Below are 26020 nucleotides of genomic sequence, written 5' to 3'. Positions count from 1 at the left end.
TGCACTTTAAATATTTAAACAAGAAATGTCAAATGATTTTGTATTTAAACATTGATGCGATGTAATAATACAGGAATTTCTTTCTTCAATGGAGTTACCTGGTGTATGTTTCACAAGTCAACTGGTAAAGTAAAATAATATATTTTTATTTAAAATACTTCGATACATTTTTATCTAAAATATTTTAACAAAATATTAAATTCCACACAGATAAAACACACCTTCTCAAGTTAATAAAACTGCTTGAGCTAATTTTTTTTCCTCGCTTTTTTCTTATTTTAAAGACCCGTTTGGTTTTATTGTTCATACGCAATCGCATGTATATATACTGCTTTTTGCGTCTTTAACTGTCGAGGGCGATACAGATAAGAATGGAAGAAAAGAGCCGAGCATTAATCTGTATTCTAAGGTCGCATGCATGTGCATAAAATAGTAAAAGATTTATTTATATACATGTACCTACTCCTTGATATCAAAGATAGGCATTGAAAATAGTGGAATCTAACAAAAAATATTTGCCTCTGTTGTAAAATGTTTGATGTAACTAAAATACAAACAAAAATCTTGTAATTACAAACCCCAAATATACGAATAATATATATTTCAAAAGCTGAATGTGCGAAATTTCAAACATCTCACCATGTAGAAGTTTTAAAAATGGATCTTGTGATTGAGAGAAACTGGTTCAGACATATGTACAGGGAAAACGACACGTGCTTTTTAAATTGGCAAAATCTAATAAAAAACCTTCTGTATGAGTAAAATGAGTATGTCAAAAAAAAAAAAATGTAAAAAAAATCTTTTGTTTGACAAAACAATTCTATATGATTTTTCTCAATTAATTAAGTTACCTTAAGTATAAATGGCATATTACAAAATATATTTTGGAGTTTAGTATGACGTCCATTATCACTGAACTAGTATATATATTTGTTTAGGGGCCAGCTGAAGAACGCCTCCTGGTGCGGTAGTTTCTCGCTGCATTGAAGACCTATTTGTGACCTTCTGCTATTGTCTGTTCTATGGTCGGGTTGTTGTCTCTTTGTCACATTCCCCATTTCCATTCTCAATTTTATATCATATAAACAAAAAATCTACTTCTGGCGTATGGGAGGTTAATCAACGATTAGAGGTACGTATAACATGAAATCAGTGTCGCCTGTACGGTCAGAACATGAAGAATTAAAACACTTTCTATCTAGAAGAGCTCTCTACCCTGACAACTGTCACGCTACAAGATCATATATCATAATAAAATCATATCACCAATATTTTGCAGATTGATTTGTGGTGTTTGAATACTCGAAGTTTAAGCTAGCTGACAATTACCACGAACTTTATAAAAGAATTATGTTTGTCCTTTCATTTTCGTACTTGAGAATATTATTGTTTAACATGAAAATGTGAATTAGTCATATGATGAGTTTTCTTTCTACACATAGAAGGGGTGTATAACTTATCAATGCTTCGTTCTAGGACCATTGGTGGCCTTCAGCTGGTGTCTTCTCTTTGGTCGGATTTTTGTCTTTTTAAAATATTCCCCATTTCTTTTCTTAAATTTTATTACTTTATTTGCCTGTCTTAAATTAGAAATCTGAAATCATGATGTTTTCTTTGTCTTCAAACTCTTTTCTATAGTGACTCTAAATTCATTAACACATCCTTCAGAAGTTTCATACTGTAACGTCATCGCTGTTTTGCATCAAAGGGCGTTTAATAAATTATATTAAAAACCTTTTTAGTGGTCGTTGATGGGAAATTGTCCATGGTCGGTCGTACGATGACCTGTAGTTGTTTAAACCCCCGTCTCTGTGGTCGTTGTCTCTTGGAAATCATACCACATCTCATCACTTTTTAAATTGATTTCAAGTATTTTTTTTTGTATCAATCGCTAGGTTGGTTTCTTGTCGATATATAAACTGAATGTCCATTCTAATTTTACAAAGAATGTCAAAAATAAAATCCTCTTTGTGTTTCTGTTTTCTTCCAATAGTCAATTTTCCAATTACCGACCTTTTTCTCAACGTTAGAATTCACACCTTGTCTCAAGCTATTAAATTGTTTTTGTGTTTACACTTATCGATGCTTTTGACATTTTTCAGTGGCAATTTAATACATGATAAGAAAATATCAGTAAATTAAGTGCATTTAAATTTTTGTATAAAATGTTTTGAAAAGGTAAAAGTGCTCAAAAACATTATATACAGTTTAACTATCTTTTATATGAATAAACACCCGGATGTGGGATACATTTCTTGTGTACAATTTGGAAATTAGTATGGCGTTCATTATCACTGGACTAGTATATATTTGTTTAGGGGCCAGCTGAAGGACGCCTCCGGGTGCGGGAATTTCTCGCTACATTGAAGACCTGTTGGTGACCCTCTGCTGTTGTTTTTTATTTGGTCGGGTTGTTGTCTCTTTGACACATTCCCCATTTCCATTCTCAATTTTATTTTACGTATCGACAGATTGCTATATTTGTCGCATGCCATAAAGTTTTTTAATTTACCAACCAACAGTCTTACAACAAAACATTTGATCTTTTTAATAACCCTCATGTTTAATTACTACAATAAATCACAAAAGTAACAATTTCTAAATTGAATCTATTGGATATCAAATTCTAACGGATCCTTGGGATTTAACACCGCCATATAAAGATCACAACATTTTACATTTAAATTTTTATGTTTAGGCCGTTTGGATTTAATTGAAGTCATAATTATTTATATTGTTTGAAAAATAAGTTCTCATTAAGTCTTTTGTATTGACGTCAAGTGATATAATGGCGGCAAATTGTGCTCCACTTCCGGCGTAGCATCAAACATCAATATGGAAAACACTGCAGACGTTAAAATTAACGCAAAGAAACAAGCAGAGAAAAGTCTAACGAAGGTAAGATGATAATCTATTCTTGGTATTGAAAGTTCTGTTCATTATAAAGTTGAGTTCAATGAACGTTATTATTAAATATTTTTACGATTATTAATAAATGCTACTCCTTGTTGTGGTTATAGTTTATCCGGTCAATTGAAAAGTTTGAAAAGATTAATAAACATGGACAAACAGAGACTCCAACAATATTATCGATGCAAGTATCAATGTTTATTTTTTCCTGGTATACAATTAATATAAAAGTGGATATAGGCGGAACAATATATTTATTTTCGAAATACGATTACTATAAAAGTGGATATAAGCGGAACTCTGTGTTTTTCCTGAATACAATGTATATAAAAGTGGATAAAAGTGACGCACTATGTTTCAGCCTCATGAAAAAAGAAGCTCTTCGTTAACTGTTGAATGTCTGATGGAGTCCGAAGTGAGGAATAAACCCTATATTGATGATGATTCGGAAACGGTTCTCAACGTAGTAGGTGAGTAGCTTCATTTTCTTTAGGTTGTCTTCTACATAGGTATTTTTGTTTAAAGAAGTTATGTAAAGTGATTGAATATTAACCAGGTGGCAATAGTGAACGTCACCCAGAAAAAAAAGGTGAAAAACCACAATCAAACATGTACAAGGAAAATTTGAAATTTGGCATAGTAAATCTTTAATTCTTAAACAAGATGAGTAAAGGTGTGCCTAGGGGGTAAAGATCCATGACATTTTTAATCATTCAATCATTTAGTGTTATTGAATCGAAAGTCATCAGGATTTGTGTTCATTTACAAATTCCTATTGACAATAACAAATGAAGATTTATACTTTTAACATACAATTTACTGAACTTTAAAGTTGGTTCGTTAAAAGGTAAAACTAGCGTAAATGTTTATTAAAAACATCTTGTTCATTTAATTAAAATTTGCATCTTGAAGCGGAAAATGTTAATTTATCTTAAGTCAGAGTGATTCAATTTCAACACAAAATTAAATGTTTTAAAAGTAAATTTATAACACGTAGTCAACGGCCTAATGTTAATGTTACCTACTCAAGACATTTTTACAGCGATTTAAATATACAAACATCAACATACAAATCTACTAGCCCAAGTACATCTGGAATTTAGAATTAAACAAAGAGGAAATTAATGTTTGGGAAAAATAGTTGTTCTTTAATATAATAGAAAAGTAACATGTCAATGGCATAGCCAACATTATCCTTCCTTCCTTTTCGAGTGCACGTAGTAATTTGTCTTTTCTATATTATGTTTAAGTTGCTTGCAGCTTCGCAGTGGGGGATACAATTTTATGACCGTAACCACAACTTAATTGTTAAATATTAAGTCTGTGCTCAATGTGTACATATTTCAGTACAGTATAATGTGCAATAAACTAAGCGAAAGATAAATCTTGAAAGTAAAATTAAAATTTAAACTGTGGGTTTTAAGAAAACGCAATTAGTTCTCTTCGTAGTTCTGACTTTTTTGAAAAGTTCAATTTCATACCAATTTTAAGCAATATCATAATTCGATAGACAAATTGATTTTACCCTACCATGGCTGTCTAAAGAGGATGAAGTTGCAGCGATTTTCTCATTACCCTCCCATAAAAGGCAGATTTCAACAATTACAGACATTTGGAATCAATAGTCGTTACAACAGGGCCTTTATGACTGGTCACAATCGTTCAGATATAACTGTGTGAAGTCTACACTAAGAATTTATTTTGCTGTAGAAATATTTGAATGTTTCTAGACACTCTTAGTAATGCCTTGCATTTTTATCTTTTTAAAGCTGGACGAATAAATCATCCCCTTTAATTTCGCGGATTTCTCCTTAACAAATGGTGCGTGTATCCATGATAATTGATTTGTAAAAAACGATATTATTAAACTATCTGCTACCTTTTTCAGTTGTTCTGGAGTTTTTTCCAGTTGCTTTTTTTGCAGATTGTGCACGTTTTGCAATTGGTTTACAGTGGTTATGATTGACTTTAAATGTTCCATTCAAAATAGAAGTACCTTAAATATAAAAACTGAATGCAATTCTTTCAAAAAGAAGAAAACTTTTATTTGAACAATATATTAGTAATGCTGGTAATCAAAAGAAACAAATACAGATTGGGCTACAATGATTGCTACTGGAAAACAAGACCAACCGCTCTACCAACTATTAATACAATGAAATAGGGAGGGACAAACATTAAAGGGAGGGACAAACATTAAAGGGAGGGACAAACATTAAAGGTAGATTTAAGGTTGTTCGTTTGATTTACCTCTATAAAACAGTTAACCTGTTTACTGTATTAGTCCTATTTAAATCAAAAGCTCCAATGATGTACAGTCGCTCTTTATTATGTTTATCTCTATAGTTACCTTTTTCTTACCATTGTGAAAACTTGAAATCTCAAAAACAGATGTTTTATGATCATCTATTCCGAAAAACATTATTTTTGTCGATTTCCCGAAATGGACATCTGACAAAGTCAATCAATTATCACCAATGTAACAAGCTGACCTGTACCAAGTCAGGAATATGACAGTTCTTGTCCATTCGTTTTTGATGCGTTTTGTTATTTGATTTTGCCATGTGATTATGGACTTTCCGAATTGATTTTCCTCTAAGTTCAGTATTTTTGTGATTTTACTTTTTACAGTAAAAAGAGCAAGTTTTGATATAACCGGATCCCAAACGTACATTAGAGCTTCAAAAATGCAACACGTTGTTCCTTCATCAAAACTTGCCAAACAATTAGCCGAAGGAAATACAGTTCTAAACTTGCCATATTATGGACTAGCAGAGGGAGGGACAATGGCACTGTCTATAGCGATGTTAGTGAGTACAACAAAAGATTTCATTTTTTTTTAAATATACACCATATGTTAATTAAAGATTTAACTGGCGTCTAGATCTGAGAAGAAGGTAATATAAAGTTAAACAGTCGAAACAATGTTATTTGCTGGTAGATACGGAAAGTTTGCTCTTTTGAGCAATGGATTCGAGACTTTTTGTTGTTCTTATTTAGCTTTTATTTTTGATATCCTGTGCGATTGATTACAGTGTTCTGAACTATAATAAATTCTCGATCTGCATTAAATTTATATGTATTTCTGATTTTCATTTATACATAAAACAGAAAATCAAATGCTACTGAATGTTTAATTACCAATAACTCAACCGTAATACTTATATGTTATACAACAGCACGAAGGATTTAATTATTTATTCGTTTTTATTAGATAGTCATTCAACTTAAGTCAAATTAAGATTCATATACCGTTAAGCATATTTTTTTCTAAAATACCTTGTTTGTTGAATAAAAAAAAAACCCACAAAAACAGAAGAATAAAAATATATGTCTTAAGATGCACGAAACTTGACGTAATTGCGATAAGGGCAGCAGAATACGGGATCCTACCAAATAACAAATAAAAAATCAACGATAAGAAAAACAGTCTATGTAATACGTAAAACGAATTAAGAAACTGGAGGGGATTATAATAGGGACAGTTAGGCTTTTGATCTGGACAAAAACACCATAAAAATTATCAGAAATCTAAGTCTTGTATATCTTTAAGTAATCTTTGACATAAATCAGACGTTTTCTTAATCTTAATGAAACCCCCACTCAAAAGGAATGTTTGATTATTGTTTTGTATCTATTTACAATTTAGCACCTTTGTGAGATATGGATAGTAAAATATCTTAACTAGAATTCCGTAACCTGTTTACATGTTTATATCAATGAAAACATGTTGACTTTCTTGACAGGTAAATACTTCAGTGACGTGCCTGTATCTTCGAGGTAACAACATTGGTCAAAAGGGTATATCTTATATACAGAAAATGATGGTCGAAAATAACAGTATTACAGATCTAGTGAGTGTCGAAATTATACTTGTATAAAAATAATTAGAATCACCATTAAACGAAAAGAATTAAAAAAAAAATGCCAAACCAAGATGGATGGTTAGAAAACAGTAGAAAATAAAGTTTTGATCAATTTAGTCGTTTTTTACTTTTATGGTATTATCCTTTTACAATACAAGATATGAAAATTAGGTCAATATACACATATAGTTGTATCGTTCTTCATGGCAAAAAATAAAATAAAATAGGTAAGGTAGGTAAATAACAGAATTTTGTTTTGAAAATGTTTTGCATAAACTCTGGTGAAAATGTACTGCGCTGAAAAATTGCATAACAAAATAAAAATGATCATAAAATGTAAGGGTACGCAGGAATAATAAAGATAAGTTTAGAAGCTGTAAACAGAACTATTGATTTTGGTCTTTTACAAATTGTGACTTTGATGGAGAGTTTTACATTTGCACTCATGCCATACATGTACATTTAATCTATTAGTTATAACATTAAATATGTTGTTCAAAATAAAAATCTCTTTCTATTCTTATTCTGTTTTTTAAATCAATTTTTGTTAATATTTGTCAAGGATTTGTCAGAAAACGAATTAAAAGAATTTGGCGCCAAAACCATAGCAACGATGTTGGATACCAACCGATTTATTCAAAAGATAGATATCTCAGGTAAACAGACAATTAATGTGGTACTGGAATGCAGTATTATTTATTTTAATGTAAACAATTAATATCTTTGAAATTCTTCATAAAAGTTTTTTTTCCTTCTCCATATTAGCCATGTGGGGGATGAAATGTCAATATAAACAAGAATGTGAATGATGTGAAATTGCAGATATTTTCATAGGATTTCCTGGAGTGTTTAGTATGTGTTTAGTATAATATATTCAAAAATCTGCTGGAATATTATTTGAATGAAAAATCGATCAAAAGTCATGTTTGCTTTATAATCTATTCTCATTTCATGCTAAATTATTAATGGCACAAAATGAAAGATATCAATCGCAGATATTCATGCAATATTCAAATTACATGAAAATGTCCATATAGTGCGATGGAAACTTGTATTTTGCTTGTAATTACATTTATAGACATCAGAATAATTGTATAACTATCCTTTTTCAAGATTAATGTTCACTAGCTGCACTTAGAATTTGATGATACTAAGTCAAAGTAAGATAAAACAAACGATGCCACATTAAAAATAAAAATGTCTGTTAAGATTACATGGCAGTTTTTAAACGCGTTTATAAAAGCATCACTTCCTTTCAGCAACTGCTAGTAATCTTAGATCGGTACTTAGCCTTTTTTGTGAGTGCGTTGGGTATTACTCATTGTTGAAGGTAGTACCGTGCCCAATAACTGCTAACATTCTCGTCCAGTGTTCACAAGTGGTTAGTTGTCTAATCGGAATTCATACCACACCATTTATTTTTATATTTCCTTAATATACAATTATTTTCAGTTCTGTACTCGAGAGCTGGATCATAATTTCTTTTTTTATGTAAATATCATGATGTATAAGGCAAAAAAACTTGAAGTAAAAACAGTCAGGATAAGATCGATCTTTTATTCAACATTTTTGTGAAATCTGGTATATTTTTTAGTTTGAATTATTTAGTTTTCCTGAAAATTGACTTCTTTCGTTTCCCACTTTCCGAAGATGTTTCAAATCGAAGTCATTCACATTTGTTTCTGAAGATTTGGTGATGGACAAGACGCAAAATTATGAAACTCTTATTTTATTTACACGAAGCTTACATGGAAAAGAATATTGCTCTATGATCGTTAAATAAAAAATATTAATTCGAAGAATTATGCCCTTTTTGCAGTTCTTTGGTCAATAGCAGAGTTGTCTTTTCAGAGATGAAATATGGCTTTTTAAATAATATTTTTTAATATTTTGTAGGAAACGAGTTCACTGATTCGGATGCACGAGTTTTGTCACGGTCAATAGAAGTAAGCAATATAACCATTATAATCGTACAATTTAATTTAGGTCAGAAGTATGGAATGGGTATACTTATAGATATTTTTGGATATTGAATCCTTAGTAGACTAAAAACTAACATATTCCTACAGCATGGCCAATAAAACAATAACCTTGATCAAATATTTAAAAAAGATTTTTTTGCTGATCAAAATGCGTGTTCTTGTTATCAAATTGTGTACTGCTGTTTAATTAACCTTTTGATAACTCTACTTTCACTCCAAATTATTTTATAAAGCACATTTTCATAGAGACATACTTTGCTTGATACTTGCAGGTACATCCAGTTCTACAGTTTGTCAACTTAAGTCATAATTTATTTAGTGATTCATCTAGTCCGGTATTTGAACAGTTATTGGGTGAGTATACAAATATTTACATATGTTTGAAGTTATTACAATACTGAAATAGGTGTAAGATGTTTTTTATGTGTATAGGCAATTCTTTAAAAATATGAATAAAACATTATGTGAAAACATCTCCTACTTTTTTTATTATGATACTAAGGCTATCCTGCAGAATTAATAGAAATAATTTAAATTTTATCGATACATGTTGCACTCTTACATACATAGAAAATATATCAATTTAGGACATAAAGAAGCTGTGTGAAGTTTTAAAATTATTAACACAGAGACCTGTTATATTCAATTTGATTTGACGGCACGACCAAAAAAACCTAAACAGGGTGCTGTCAACTTAGGGTATTGACTTTCAAATGATATTTCAACACCCTATTTGAATTGTTACTCGACCTTACATGATCATAAACTATGTATACATTTCTTTAATCGTTTTAAAGAAATGATAAATTTGAAGAAAAAAAAAAACAGATTTAACAAGTGTTAATTATAAAAAGATTTTTGCACAGTTACACAAAGATGTTTGTTATTTTGTGAAATGTATACAATAATTGTGCACAATAAATACGACTATTTCTATGTTATGCACTTAAACAGATCAATTAAGTTGTTTGTTTATATCAAGTTTGGACCTTGATTCTCAAAATAAGCTATTTTGTATTATGTTTACCTGTTTGATTTCCTTTATATAGATTTGATAATAAGGTTATACACTGTTATTCTCATATTAAGTCTAATTAAAATTGGCAATTATTTTACAGAAAATTGTAAATTGAAATACCTTGATATCAGTTGGAACCAATTTAGAACTCATGGTGCTATGCATATTTCATCTGGATTAAAGGTAGAGAGAGTGTTTTTTTTTTTTTTTTTTTTTTTTTATAGAAACGCCTTTTTTTCTTTAGCTTATGAAAATGAACCTTTAACGATATAAACTGTGAAATAACATACTGACACAAATACCGAACTCCAAGGAAATTTCAAATCGGAAAGTCAAATGGCAAAATCAAAAGCTCAAACAAATCAAACGAATGGGAAACAACTGTTACTAGTATATTCCTGACTTTGTACAGGTTTTTCCTTATATAGAAAATGGAGGATTAAACCTGATTATAAAGCTGGTTAAAGCTCTCGCTTGTATGACAGTTGCTTCGTAGTTCAGTCATATTGACAACAATTTGTGAACAATGCAAACAGACATAAAACGTAAAAATGTAGGAAGTATAGCAAGTCACCATTGTGTTATAATCTTAATCACTAATATCTAACCAAAGAAGAAAAAAAGTACCATAAAAGCTCATAAAAAAAATAAAAGACAAAAATACAAAAAATGAACATAGCACAATAAAACAATGGCGGGATTTTTAAGTACCAAGCCACGTCAATGGAGATATCAATACTGAAAGTATATGTTGGAATATTTCTTACATGCCTTGATGTAAGAATGTTATATTTTAATCTCTTTTTTGTAAACCAAAAGTTTTTTGTGCATTTAAATGCCAGAAATTTCACTTCAAGTTACAGTTTTATTAATTTTAATCTTTATAATCATATAAGATGGCTTATGGAATATATTATTTGGAAAACAAAATACATTTATGATAAACACAGAAACGTCTGGAAAAAAAAATGAGTTTCCTAAATCTATATACGAAACTGTATTGCAATATAATGTATTGCTGATTTGTTTGCAAAAACTGAGTTTATATGCTCTTCAATTTTGTACTTGTTTGGCTTTATAACTATTTTGGTCTGAGCGTCACTGATGAATCTTATTTAGACGAAACGCGCGTCTGGCGTATTAAATTATAAGCCTGGTACCTTTGATAACTGTTATATCTTGAAAGGTCTTCGCAAATGAGATACATGACGAATAATGTTTTATAATTTCAGGAGAATGCGTATTTAAAAACTTTTAACGTTTCCTGGAACGGCTTTGATGATGATGGAGGGGCTGCCTTTGGGGATGCATTGGCTAATAATGACTTCCTTACAGAACTTGATATCTCATCATGCCGAATAACCGCGGAAGGATTTGGTAAACTTATATGTGGTTTGAAATCTAACGAAAGACTAGAAATCCTTAAGGTATGTCTATTCTATTTGTTACTGTGACATTCATCGTAGTAAATAATTAATAGATTATCAATATTCGGAGAAGAATATGAGTGATCCTCATAGTTCAATGTTTAAAATCTTTTTTTGGCAGAAGGTTGGTTTATTTTTACAAAACGAAAAATACTGATTTACAAGATTGTTCAATTTCTTTCGACTAAGTTAACTTTTTATCGATCAGTGTATGTTGGATATTTTTTACTCCCCCCCCCCCCCCCACACACACACACAAAATCACTTGGAAATTATAATGAACAGGAAATGTGTATCAATTCGTAACAAAAAATCACTTTACGCACATGAAAAAAACAAACGCAATAGAACAACAGTTGCTGTTCTTAATCTCAAAGTCATAACGAGGCCTCTCTCATGGCACGGGATGAACAAAAAGCTCACCGCAATAACATCGTGTAGAACGCCACATGCGGGTGTCAATTTCGAAGCGAAGACAAACAATAAAAGTAAGTTCAAGGATCAAAATTTCTTTTTTTAGAATTCTTAGTACTATGTAATGTATTGCACGGAAGGAACTGAAATATAATCTATGTCCTGCACGTAGAAGCAGTCGTTTTCAGTGCTCTGTTTCCTCAAACACCTCGCCCTAGTTTTCCGTGTTGCAGATTTTGAGGCTTCATATGCAATTTCTGGATAAAAAACCACTTTAGACGACTACCTCCCGTATCATTTACATAGAACTGAATTTCTATCATGGAATTTAATCAAATACCAGCTTCTTACTTAACAATAATTGGTTTTAAAACTAGTTTTTCATCAAAATATAAAGTGTCGCTCGGGGTGTCAGATTTTGCATCTCAAGGGGTAGAGGCTTTTGATAAAAATAAAATATTTTTGCGTATAAATCGGTCTTTAGTATCGGATAACTTTTGGTTCAAACACATCTACTATATTTGAGGGTCGTAATGGGGGTATCTTCATGACGAATAACGGTAAAAATTCTTACCAAATGACGTTAACGGTAATTTTTGGTGTATGACGATAAAATGTACACTTTCTTTTAGACGATAAAAACATCGACTGAATTTGACGAATCACGTTAATTTTTTTTTCCAAAAATGACGGTATCGATTACTATTTGAGACCTCTGACGAATCACGAAAAGGATATTTTGACGAATCACGGTAAGATTTTAACCAATTTGACGCTAATGGTAGCCGAAAATGACTGTTTGACGCCTGACGTTAAAGGGCATTACTATCCTTATAATTTGATAACATATAACAAACTGAAGGTACTTCATTTTCCCTGTTTTTAGTCTCATACGCAACTATTATCAGCACCCGCATTGCGCATGCGCTAAATTTGATCACAATCAATATCGATAAATTTACTATAGATTATTAAAGGAAATATTGAATTTTCGTTAGCTGACAGTAAACAAAAATAAATATCTTTTTCATTGGTATCACATTAGAAAATACATTTTCTTAGCTTTCTAATGACATATTTTATAATTGAATCGGAATTGCAGAAGTTAAGGCCATTTTCATTTATAAAAAAGTGGTTCCATTCCCTATTGCTTCATACAATTCAAAACCAAAATGTGTGCATAGGAGTTTTCATATATAAATACATCTTTCACTATTCTTAGAAATAAATTCATTGGCATAAATATATATTTTTTAATTTATAATCTTTCCAATGGTATATATTTGGTATTTTAGAAAATTTAATGAATCGGGGCCTTTTTTATCCAAAACTGGAGTTGTTGTCATTGTTTGAAGATTGCGAGAAAAATTCTAAGTCCATGGAAGTATTATATTGATTTAGTACTTCCATGGTCCTACCAAGTAAATCGCTCACAGGTCACAAAACAAAGTTAAATTTATTTGTACATAAAATATTTATACATTTAATAAAATGTTTACATCATGAATTTAAAAATTCAGTAAAGTAAAAGAAGTGTAACTTTTATTTAGAATAATATTTTTAATCAGCTGTCAGTTTTCTTTATTTTTGATAATATAAAATCTTTCACTACTACATTAACTCAGACTTTTGGATGTTTTTCGTGAAGCGTATTAAAAAAAAATTGAAATCCCATCTAAAATGAATTTGTTTTTTTTGCAATTTTCTTACATGTTTTAAAAAGTTTTTTTTAAGATAATTAGGCGGCCGCAACTTAACAATTTTCGGAAAAGGCATTTGCTTTTGATTTCATTATAAAAAGTTAAAAAAAAAATACTTTTTTCTCAAGCCGGATTTTTGATTTCTTTTCCTTTTCAGTTACTATCATGGTCAGAAACAGTCACGGCTGTGGCTCAATGCAACGAAACATGGAGAAAATGAATCAAAGATTTGCCCGAAGCCACCAGGCAACAGTCAAACTTCATCAAAATCAGTCATCACCAGGTTCCTTTCAAAACGAAATTGATTACGCACTCAAATGAAACACTTACCTTCATCTTTTCCATCAAATAATAATACAGTTTCAAGGAGACCTGAAGACGATGACACTACTATTCCTAACGATTTCAAACAGAGATTTAAAATCTTAAAAAACTTAATCTAGCTGCTGATTTTCTATCTGTTATCCAAATGGTAAAGGAAAGAAATTTCCTTTAAACAACATTTCTCTTCTTCTCTTCCTGAAGACAGTCAGATTTATGTCAGAAAGAATAACACTAGAAATGTGGTATCGGGAAACAACAAAGAGGTTTTGGAAAACTGACAACGGAGTTTTAACGGTAAATTTTTATATTTTATGGGGAAAAAGTATTGGACACATTACAGAAAACTCGCGGAATGTCCGATACTCAAGACGCAGGAATTAGTTTTGCAGTTATCTAGTGCAAGTGACATACTTGGAACATAATCACATTATGTTAATGAAAGCACAGTAGACATATCGTATCAAAGAAACCATGTTAGCCTCTTTGAAGATGATGAAATGTTTCAATGTTAGAACCAATATATCTAAAACAGAGGTCAGAATTTGGGATATCAAGGTCCACGGCGATGAATTCTGATACTAGTAGAATCTTTTTTCTTGGAACTGCAAAATTAATTCCTGCGTCTTGGGTATCGGCCTTTCCGCGCTCACACAAGTTTTCTGTATTGCGTTCAATACTTTTTGGTCCCCATAAAATATGAAAAATTACCGTGAAAAAGTCTGTAGTCAGTTTTACAAAACCTCTTTGTTGTTTCTCGAAACCATATTTGTGATGGAATTCTTTTTGACATAAATCTGACCGTCTCCAGGAAAAGACGAAGAGAAATATTGTCTAAAGACAATTTATTTCTTTAACCATTTGTAGAAAAGGTAGGAATCAGCAGCCAGATTAACTTTTTTAAGATTTTGGATCTCTGTTTTGAAATTGTTAAGAATAGTAGTGTCATCGTCTTCAGGTCTCCTTGAAGCTGTACTTCATTTAATGTTAAAGATGCCGTTGTGTGTTTCATTGGAGATAGTAATCGAGTTCGTTTTGGAGTGAGTGCCTTTTGTGGCGTGCACGAGTGCTTTTGAAAGGAAGCTGGTGATTAACTTTGATGGAGTTTGACCGTTGGTGGCTTCGGGCAAATCTATTATGGATGTCGGCTCTGTGATTTTCCTACACGTTTCTGTGCATTGAGTCTCAGCCCTGGCTTTTTTCTAACTATGATTGTAACTGAAAGGAAACGAAATCATTCTCCAGCTTTAAAACAAAATATTTTGAGTCATTTTTTACTTTTTATAAAATAAAAAAAACACATGTTTTATAAGACTAAAAAACAGGCAAAATGAAGTACCTTCAGTTTGTAATGTGTTATCATAATATAGGAAATGTGTTTGAACTAAAAGGTGTCAGATAAAGACCGATTTATATGCAAAAATATTTTATTTTTATCAAAAGCCTCTACCCCTTGAGATGCAAAATCTGACACCCCGAGCGACACTTTATATTTTGATGAAAAACTAGTTTTAAAACCAATTATTGTTAAGTAAGAAGCTGGTATTTGATTAAATTTCATGATAGAAATTCAGTTCTATGTAAATGATACGGGAGGTAGTCGTCTAAAGTAGTTTTTTATCCAGAAATTTGCATATGAAGCCTCAAAATCTGCAACACGGAAAACTAGGGCGAGGTGTTTGAGGAAACAGAGCACTGAAAACGACTGCTTCTACGTGCAGGACATAGATTATATTTCAGTTCCTTCCGTGCAATACATTACATAGTACTAAGAATTCTAAAAAAAGAAATTTTGATGCTTGAACTTACTTTTATTGTTTTTCGTCGCATCGAAATTGCCACCCCGTGTCAAACATAGCCGACACCCTGCATGTGGTGTTCTACACGGTGAATAATCACATGTTAAAATCTGTACCTTTTACTGTTTAGAGTGGAAATCTTATGATAAAATGCTGTCTTGGTAAAATAAATCAGCAGAATAGTGATGCTGGTAGTTGTTTTTCTTACAGATTGGTGGAAACTACATACCAAAAGAAGCAATAGAAACTGCTTTAGATTCTTTAGTCACGTTTGATCCGTCAACAACGAAAATAAGGATAATTGACTTAACGGTAAGTCGGTAATACTTTATATATAAATATACTAGTTTACCCAAATGCAGCTCTTAATGGAGGAAATTTTACCATATTCATACAGAAAAATATTTCCAGGAAAATCAAACAATCTCCACTGGAACTTTTTATTATAAATGAAATTGTAAAAATTCGTTATTCACAATGATATGTTAGATGCTTCAATATTCATGTTTTACTCGTTTCACACAATATCAGTGAAACCCCTGGAGTGAAACAAATTGAATTGATATTGGCAGGGCAGTTGCTTTGATAGTCTCTTCTAAATTTAAATATTGGAAAGATTGTTGTTTGTTTTTTAGAGTTTTGGATAATAACACAACGTTGACGGCTGTATCCCTATTTTTGACTTTTTTTACCTATTATGTCTGTTTGTTTTGTTCACACATCATTGTCAATATTAAAGAATTTTATATGACTGGCATACAAGTGTGAGGTTTAGCTAGTTAGGTTCAATCTACCATTTTCTACGTAAGAAAATGCCTGTATCAAGTCAGGAATATGACAGTTTCACCATTTGTTTGATGTATTTGAGTTTTTGATTTTTGCCATTTGATTAGGGACTATCCGTTTTGAATTTTCCCCAGAGTTCAGAATTTTTGTGATTTTACTTTTTACTGGAGGAAATTTTACTATATTGAATTACTGGAAGGACTGTTTCCAATCATCATGATGTAACATAGTTCACTAATATATCTATAGACCCTGAATTATAGTTCGAAAATATTTCTCATGTCTGTGAAAAATATTTCCATCCGACAATCGTTCATCTTCATTTTTAAGTGTGCCATATTGGTTTTTTTCTCTAAATGAATAAGCAACAATTAGGAGTTATGACTTTGTATACCTATACTTGTATCTTTCATGAGTTTATAAGGTAAATTTTCGGAGAAAACACTCTTTAATTTCAAATCTCTTTTGGTAGCAGGTAGCCGTCGAACAAATATTAAAAACGTTATTAGTAGTAATTTATTTGACTTTCTTCTGTTGTAAACTTGAAATTGAAAATTGTGAACATGATTTGATAAACGTATTAAAAGAGGGAAGAAAGATATCAGAGGGACAGTCAAACTCTTAAATTGAAAATAAACTGACAACACCATGGCTAAAAATGAAAAAGACAAACAGACAAACAATAGTACACATGCCATAACCTAGAAAACTAAAGAATAAACAACACGAACCCCACCAAAAACTAGTATTAAATAACGAATAAACATAAAATGGTATGCGAGTTAAGTGACTCACTGATGTTGACACGAAATTATCACATTTTATGAAGAAAAAAATGCTAATTCATTCAAATAATTGCAGTTATGCAAATATCTGCAATAATGCTAAAACACGTTCTATTTGTCCATCACTTTGCCTCAATAATTAATAAACGAAAGTACTGAAAATATGCACATAATTCTTCCAAACAGTAACACGAATCACTTTGATTAAAGCTTGACATTTTATGGAGACTTTTCTATTGTGAAACACCAAATGTTAGTTTCTAGATGATTTTCGTGTTCATTTGTTGCATTTGGTTGCTTTCTCTTTGACATATACTGAGCACCTCCTTTTATTTATATAAAAACGACATCAAATTGCTATTCAATGTTTTGGAATATAACTTGTATCAATTATTCTCAACGCAAGTATTTTGTTGTAGAGTTTACATTTACCGCGGTCATTTTACTTTGTTGTCGGGTTTACACTTACCACGGATTTTGTTGTCGGGTTTACACTTACCACGGATTTTGTTGTCGGGTTTACACTTACCACGGATTTTGTTGTAAGGTTTACACTTACCACGGATTTTGTTGTCGGGTTTACACTTACCACGGATTTTGTTGTAGGGTTTACATTTACCACGGATTTTGTTGTAAGGTTTACATTTACCACGGATTTTGTTGTAGGGTTTACACTTACCACGGATTTTGTTGTCGGGTTTACACTTACCACGGATTTTGTTGTAGGGTTTACATTTAGCACGGATTTTGTTGTAGGGTTTACACTTACTTACCACGGTCATTTGTATTTTGTTGTAGGGTTTACATTTACCGCGGTCATTTCAACAGAAAATGCACGAAGTACAACAGGTTTTACCAATGTTAAAAATAAAACCTGGTTGTGAAGAAAGTGTGAAAGGATCTCGGACTAAACCAGTGTTATTGGACGGTGCAACAGAAGGTTTACTTGCCATAAAACAATATTTAGAAGCCAAAAGCATATCGGTGTTCAAACTGTTCCGTGAATTTGACGATGACAATAGTGATTCTATAGATTACAACGAATTTAAGCGAGGAATTCAGGTAACTAGAGTAACACAAATCATTGTTGGTAGTTATTGTGTTTGCCTTCAAAGTGTAAATACTATATTTGATAATAAACTCATTATAGATACCAGGACTAAATTTAGTATATACGCCAGACGCGCTTTTCGTCTACAAAACACTCATCAGTGACGCTCGAATCCAAAAAAGTTAAAAAGGTCAAATAAAGTACGAAGTTGAAGAGCATTGAGGACCAAAATTCCTAAAAGTTTTGCCAAATTTAGCTAAGGTAATCTATGCCTAAGGTAGAAAAGCCTTAGTATTTCAAAAAATTCAAAAATTTGTAAACAGTAAATTTATAAATATAACCATATCAATGACAATTCATGTCAGCACAGAAAGTGCTGGCTACTGATTTATTCCACTTCGCATATGGTAATCATGCTGTTTTATGGTGTATGTAATATTGACCCCATATCTTCACTTTTATCCGTGTGGGAGTTTTACATTTCTGCATTGTGTGTAAACTTAATTTCACTATTCCAAGAACAATTAATAACGTGCATATTTCTGCCACAAAATGTAAACTTATACTACTTTCGTAAAATTAATTTGTTCAGTTAATTTGTTTTGTTAAAAAAGCTAAACACTATTTCCATAGTTAATATGTACATACTATCTGATTCTTCTTAAAATCTAGACAATATAAGATAAGGACATGTGGAAAGATATCAATTAGGCAATAACCCAAAAAAACGCAATGTCACATTTGAAATTACATTAGGTACTGACTACAAATACTGATCTGTAAATCAAACACAACCACCCCAAAACTCAACTCCTTTGAAAAAAAACATACAAACAAGAGACCAACAAACAGCATTTAAATACATGGTCCATACTTGGTACAGACTCAAACCAAGTTTTACCTGCACGATTGATGTAGTTTTCTATTATAAATACATTACTGATCTAAATAGATATTTCAAGCAACTACCTATAAAGAATCAAAATCTTTCTGTGATCTGAGGTTTGCTTATATACATTACAGGCAGCAGAAATACCACTTCCAAGTTCAAAAGTAGATACACTACTGCAACACTTAGATTCAGATCACAATGGGGAAATAGAACTTGCGTAAGTAGCGTAGCAAACAAAATTTGAACTTGATGTTGTAAGAACGATAACTCAAATTTAATACAACTAAATATTTTTTGTAAATAACAAAGAAGCCAATAAATTGTGTGCAGAACAATGGATTTTAACATTGGAAAATATAAAACAAACTCTGAAAACTACACCTGAAAATTTCCTGTGGATTCAACAGAAATAAGTATCTTCATACTGAATTTGCGTTTTCTGATTTGGTTTGTACTCCTTAAAGAAAAATGTCGATATATAAAGGTGACAGAATTTTACAATATCCAAATCTCGGAAATTGATTAGTAAAAGACAAATCAAGGTAAAAAACCGTCAACAGTGTTAGCGTATGCATGCATTGCGCGATATAAGAATTCTCATTCAGTCGATGTATTTAATACGAAACATAAACAGCAATTCCATTTATTTTGGTTTTCATTATTTTTCTGGTAAATTATGTATATGTGAATGTCAACTCTTACAAACATAACAACTGATACAAAAATGTATCAAACAAAAGCACACTATGATATCTTATTTTTAGAAATGTTATCCAAATGATCAAAATTACTGTTGTTTCGATGATTTTACTAGTAACTGTATTTTGAATTACAGAGAGCTTGCCACAAAACTAAGAGGGTTATCTGAAAAACTTATTAGAAGTAAAACGGTTAGTTAGCAAATAAGAAATTCACGGGAAAAACAATCGCTGAAGTGCAATAATATACTAGAATCATCTTTTATGTTATAAACAACGAAATACTTATACATGGGGAAAGTGAAGGATTTATATCTACTTCAGAAGAAATGTATCCAACTGTTCCTAGATTTAAGGATGTAACAATGCAATTCAAGCTAACCTTACTGTGTTCCTTAAAAAAGAGTTTTAACTCAGGAATATCGAGATAATAGCTTTGTTTCGACCAAATAACTAGTTTTAACTAACAGTGAATGCAGGATGCTACTTTTTCTGTACGTAAAGGACGAAAACACAAGTGAAAACATTCTGTACGAATGAGCTGTTAGGACTGCGCCCAGTAATTATGGATGCATACGAATGTATGAGAACAATATAAATATCATTATTATTCAAGGCATCTATTTATAGTTGCATTTGCTTGTTAAATCATTCATACCAATCCACCTGTATAGGAAATGGTAACTATATATGGTAGTGAGCATACATTATCAAAATTTCATCAATCGTACTAAGTTCATTTTATCATCCATTTTTTTGTACCGCTGATAACTGGGACTAATTGCAACTAGCTTCAAATGATATATCATATGTTTATGAAACAGCTACACGACTGTAGAACTATATACATGCAGTGAATATAATAAATGTAATCCGTAAATTTGTAAAAATTTGTTACAGAGAAATTTGTTGTAATGTGATGTATTCTTTTATCATATGATCATGTCTTACTTTTGTTTCGAATCATACTGTCTTGTATTCTTTTTTTTATGCACTGTACTGTTAATGTACTATAATGTTTATACATTGTATAATCATGGAACTTTATATTATTTTAAACATATAAAATAAGGACTTATGTTTTGTAATCCAATGTGACACCTATCCATCAAAAATATAATAATGATTTGATGAGTTCGCTGTACATTTTACGACATACTACTGATCATGTTATGAAAGGAAAAGGGAACGAAAATGACCTATTTGCTCTTCAGATATATACCAAAGTTTATTAGTATACATGAAATTAGCACCAGTTGCGCATTTTGCCAATCAGTGTCTCTTCGGTAAAGCTTGAGGCAAAATGTTTTTGAAAATCCAAAGTTCAGCTTATTAATACAGTTCACAAGATGTTAAAAAAATGTTCTTCTTCTCCTTGTCATTAATAGCAGTTTATAGAAACAAATGTTTGGTACGTTTTAGTTTGCAGTATTCTTATACTTCATAATTGATCTGGCTTTCAAATATTAATTGCTTCAAACATAAATGTAGAGTCTTCTGTAGACGAAACGAGCGTCGTTCAAATTAAATTAAAAGCCTTGTAGCTTTGATGAGTTTTATACATACACCATATGTGAATTAAGTAAAACATATAACAGTATAAAAGATTTTATTACAAATAACAGAAACGTAATAAAAAAAGGGTGGTTTGGAATGTGAATAACACACCAGTACACGGTTACACAAGTTTTTTGGCAAAAGATAGAATTGTTTTTTCTTAAATACCTTAAATAGGATTTATTACAGAATAATAAGTATACATATGTCTATCGTAGTTAAGTGTCTACAGATTTAATCTGCACCTCGTCGTTTAATTCGAGAAAACAACATCGTTTTAAATTCTACATTTAGAGGAAGCTAAAAAATCAATTTTCTTAAGACTATTTCACAAATATTCTATCATTGCTCGATTTTGTCTGGCAATTTAACCGGTTCCTTCAAGAAAGTTAAAGGTTTGACTAACAACACATTATTATTTCAATGGTTGTGCGTGATTTTCACTAAAGCTATTTAGAATATTATATATTTTTTTCGTTCAACCAGCAGAAAAACAGATTGTGGTAAAGTTTTAAGAATAAAGTTACCTTATGGACCATTTTATATCATTATTCTAAAATGTAGAAATCTGCTGCAAAAATTAAGTGCAAAAGCCGAAAAATCTAGTTTTGTAAGATAATATGCGTTTTTGTTGTGGCTTATTTCATAGTCTTTACAAGGTTGTATTCTTTTTTTTTTTATCTCTTTCAATTCAAGAATTGGAAATTGGAATTGATTTGTTTGTGTACTAAATCTTTAAACATTTACACCTTTCACAAATTAAATTTTATAAATGCCCTTTTTAATTGTTCCCAAAATTATAATCATAAAAATAAAAAAAAAATAGACCTCAAGCGTACTAGCTCAAAAATAAATTTAGAAAAGTTGAGTTTTAATGTTCCAATAATAAAAGTTTTGACGAAACGCTGAAAACTTGATGAAATATACAATGAAAGAAAAAGTTTCACACTCACTACTTTCAAAACTCTTATACGATGAAAGCATAAATAATCTTTATACAGATGAATATGAAGTTCTAGGAACAATACTAATACAACATCAAGACTAAAAATAATTTAAACTGTATTAAACATAGAAAAAGCACCATATAAAGGATAAACATGACAAACGTCTTTCTAGTTAAGGCGGAGATGCAGTTTGATGTTAAATTTGAAAAAAGAAAAACCTATATCATACACAAGCATGCACAGCAAGAAAATCCTTTTTGAAAACAAAATATTTAATAAATTAAATTAAGGTCTGGGGTTTTTACAAATATAAATACTACGTGATGCGTACATAAAGTTAACAGAAGTAACCCTTTCATTTGTTATAAACACATACTTTAATAGAAGCACCATCATTAACCTAAAGAATTACATTGAAAAAAAGTATCTGTTCTTTTTTTATAAAACATTACACGAGTCTGTAATTGAAATAGACTTATATAAAGGACTTGACTATGAGCACACCTCATCGTAAACATGTAAAATTAAATATGTATAAATATTTTCATTCACCAAATATGTGGACAATTTTGAACATTTGTAATTGGAAAATAATAATTGGATTTGAACTAGCAGGAAGATGGCAAGTTTTGCTACATAATTTTGAGTCCAAAATTCTGAAATACATTAAGTTCGAATTAATTTAGAAAATGTTCACACGCAAAAGATTAATAAATTTAGTATGGCTTTTCATATTTTAATGTTTAAGTATTCGGGCGTTATCCGATTAATTTCTCCCTAAATCACTAATCACTATACAATTAACTGCTAGCACAGTTTTCTAGTCACAAATTAAAAAGATTTTTTTCCCAGGAAACTAATAATTTATTATCAATATAACATCAAACATAAAACAATAAATGAAAATACATCTCAATTATCAAATGAAGAATAAAGCTCGCCTAACTGGTTTACGCTTTCTGTTAAACAAATGATATATTTATATGTTTTGAAAAAATATGTATAAATCTTAAACATTTAATAATACTTATTTATGAAAAATAAATTCATATCTCTTGCAAGAAATAATTAAAAAACACTTTGGTTTATATCCCCTGACATGACACTGGAATTTTAAATAAAAAATAGTCATATAAAAACGCATACAATCAGCTCATTAAGGGTTATATCACAATCAAAATTTGACACATATATTTGTGGTGGGGTATGTAAAGCACTATATACAGAAAGCAGACGGAAAAGTACATAAGTGACCCACACTTTACTTATTCATTTATGGTATTTACTATCTAATTTTTCTCAATAATCACTCTTAGTCAAACTACAAATTACATTAACATTAAGTTAAATCCATATGATATTTCAAAGAAATCGACGAAATATTAGTTTACGAGGGCAATGTACAAAAAATTGGTCTGATACATAAATTGGTTTTGTTTTAAGCTTCAGTAGTAGTTTTCTCCTCTTCTGGGAGTTTTATAATAGGAATTTCGTGAACTGAAAATGATTGTCGAGATTCTATATCTCGAGGAAATTGGTTTAACCATCTTTCCTCTTCCTCTCTTTCTTCTTCCTCTTCTTCTATGCTATCTTGTGGGGACAAACGTCTAGCTGAACTTGCACTACTATCACTTCCCAAGCTAGCACTTCTCATATCCGGTGCTAATCGATCTCTTCTGCGATCATCGATAAACATAGAATCAGTATGTTTCCGGTGTAGTCTATGTTTGTTAAAACGAGACGACCTACGTAGGTACGACGCATAAGCACACTTTGGTTCAAGTTGTGGATCGTATCTAAGAAATTCTTGAAATATTGAGTTTGTTTTTTCATCAATACTAAAATCTCTATTGGATGATAAAGGACAGTCCTTATTTTCACGGTAGGATTTAAAAAACCTAGAGAAAACAGACTTTTTATTTGGCATTTTGTTTTCTTCGAAACTGTCACCGGATGGCTGGTCCGACTTTGAATCAGATTCTGGCTCGTTTATGCTTTCATATATTTGAACGATCTGTCTATCTCTGCTATACTCACGTCTCTTTTTCGAAGCAGTTTTGCCATTACGTCGGTCAAAAAATGTACCTCTTGATGAATATTGTTCTCCAGACGGACCCGCCTCCTGACTTGACAATGAAAAGCGCCTAAAAGCATCGTCGTAAATATAATAAGGCTCTACTTCCCCCGCACTATGATTTCGTTTTACGGCCCCATTTGGTGGAGGCGGATGTTGAATTTCTAATGATTTATAACCACTATCAGCTTTCATCTGCAGGAGTCTGCTGCTTTGCGTTTCATTGGTACTGTCTGTGTTATCCGTTGTGGAATCAAATGATGTTGTTGGTTCATTTCGACTTAAATCGGATACATTTTCGTCCGTTTCACATGTCTCTATACTGTCGAAACTGTTGTCCCGACTTCCGCTTTGTTCAGACTGTTTTAAGCGATTACTTAATATTTCTTTATAACTTTGTTTTTGTTTATTTTCGCAGTTTGGGGGTTGCAGCTTTTCACAACCATTCTCAGATTCACATTGTTCATTTTTTTGTCTTTTAGGACTACCAGAATGCGATTCAAAGTCAGAATCTTTAACTTCACATTCCGGCGATTGATCTGGTGATGTCATGTCTTCCATACGGATAGTATCACTGCATTCCTCTTCTTCTTCAAACGTTGCTCTCAAGTTCCACAACTCTCGATATTTTCTGCTTCCATTTAACGTATCCGTGTCATCACTTTCCGATAAATGACAAATGTCGATATCAAATTTGTCAATCTCTAGTCGTTCTAACTGATCTTCGTTTAACTGTTCGATACTTCCGGTGTCATTATATCGAACTTTAGAACTTTCAGAGGAGCTTAGTTCTGATATAACATCAAAGTCGGTATTATAAAAAGGTCCTTTGAACTCTGTTATCTTAAACATATCATGATCGCAAATGTGATCAAAACTCTTTGCTCTTCTTGTTCGTTTCTTCCAGTTTTCTTGTTCATTAAATGCACCAACCTGTGACAACGATCTTCCCCGTTTCTCTGGTTTATGTCGTTGTAAGTTGGGATCACTTTTAACCGGTGAAAGGTTCGGTTGGCGATGAATCTCCACAGAGACCTGCTTTTGTGTTGGATCCTCTGGTGGTGAATCATCATCACGTGGAAACACATGGAGTACGTCATTTTCAGATTCAGTTGGGGATTCTTCAAGTTGTATCTGATGATATTTCCATTCCGATTGGTTTTCATTTGAAGTTTGGTAGTTCACGTTTAGAGAGTACTGACGCGGAACATTTTTGTCTATCCTTGCCTTCTTAAGATGGTGAAAATCACCTTCTGTATATCTGTAAGTATGAACAAATAAGTATTTAAATTAAAATTATAAGTGGCATGTAATGCAAAATTCATTCAATATTTTAACATGTACGGAAGATGATTTTATAATTTTTTTTTGAAAATTACAGTTATACAAATATATCAAGAACTAAAAGTAGTTTTGTGTGGTTCCCTCGTTCGTTAGATATTTCTAGAAATACACATCACATACTAGTACCCATGTACCGATTTTTGTTACATTTCTTTCAAAATCAAAACAATTTTGAGTAGATCATCAGATCATGTTTAGTTCCCTTTCCATTTCTACTCTGAAAACCCAATCAATTACTATATTGGTTTAAGGTGGTACCTAACACTACAGGTAGACAACTCTGTAAAATTAGCTTAATTTTTTAATCACAGTGTATTGTTAAGGAAATATTAAGCTTCTCGATGCTCAAAATTAGTGTTTGTCAAACTAATATTTATCCAACCAAATTTTCCCAAGAAAGTGATTGTTTCAAGTTATTTGAAATTTTTATATTTTTTTCAAAGGGTCAA

General features: G+C 31.3%; 2 protein-coding genes across 5 annotated transcripts in view; one reads left to right on the top strand and one right to left on the bottom strand.

Moving 5' to 3' along the window:
• LOC143064635 (uncharacterized) lies at positions 1-20721 on the top strand. 2 transcript variants are annotated; one of them, XM_076237596.1, is made up of 14 exons: positions 1-124; positions 2782-2898; positions 3272-3380; positions 5542-5720; positions 6657-6764; positions 7339-7432; positions 8673-8722; positions 9031-9112; positions 9877-9959; positions 11009-11203; positions 15648-15749; positions 17807-18070; positions 19083-19168; positions 19787-20721. In XM_076237596.1, the coding sequence occupies exons 2-14, from the start codon at positions 2836-2838 to the stop codon at positions 19848-19850; spliced, it is 1479 nt and encodes a 492-aa protein (XP_076093711.1). In that variant the 5' UTR covers positions 1-124; positions 2782-2835; the 3' UTR covers positions 19851-20721. The 2 variants fall into 2 exon arrangements, with proteins under 2 accessions (XP_076093711.1, XP_076093720.1); XM_076237605.1 differs by lacking the exon at positions 1-124 and adding an exon at positions 895-1132.
• A 520-nt stretch (positions 20722-21241) lies between these two features.
• LOC143064617 (uncharacterized) overlaps positions 21242-26020 on the bottom strand; it is a 38986-nt gene continuing 34207 nt past the window's right edge. For all 3 annotated transcript variants that reach the window (XM_076237565.1, XM_076237574.1, XM_076237581.1), the window contains one exon: positions 21242-25488. In XM_076237565.1, the coding sequence (XP_076093680.1) occupies positions 23592-25488 (1897 nt within the window). In that variant the 3' untranslated portion in view covers positions 21242-23591. The remainder of the gene's footprint in view (positions 25489-26020) is intronic.

Source organism: Mytilus galloprovincialis, chromosome 1, assembly GCF_965363235.1.
Source record: "Mytilus galloprovincialis chromosome 1, xbMytGall1.hap1.1, whole genome shotgun sequence".
Lineage (NCBI taxonomy): Eukaryota > Metazoa > Mollusca > Bivalvia > Mytilida > Mytilidae > Mytilus > Mytilus galloprovincialis.
Note: the sequence above shows the minus strand (reverse complement) of the source record. Positions and strands in the feature narration are given on the sequence as shown.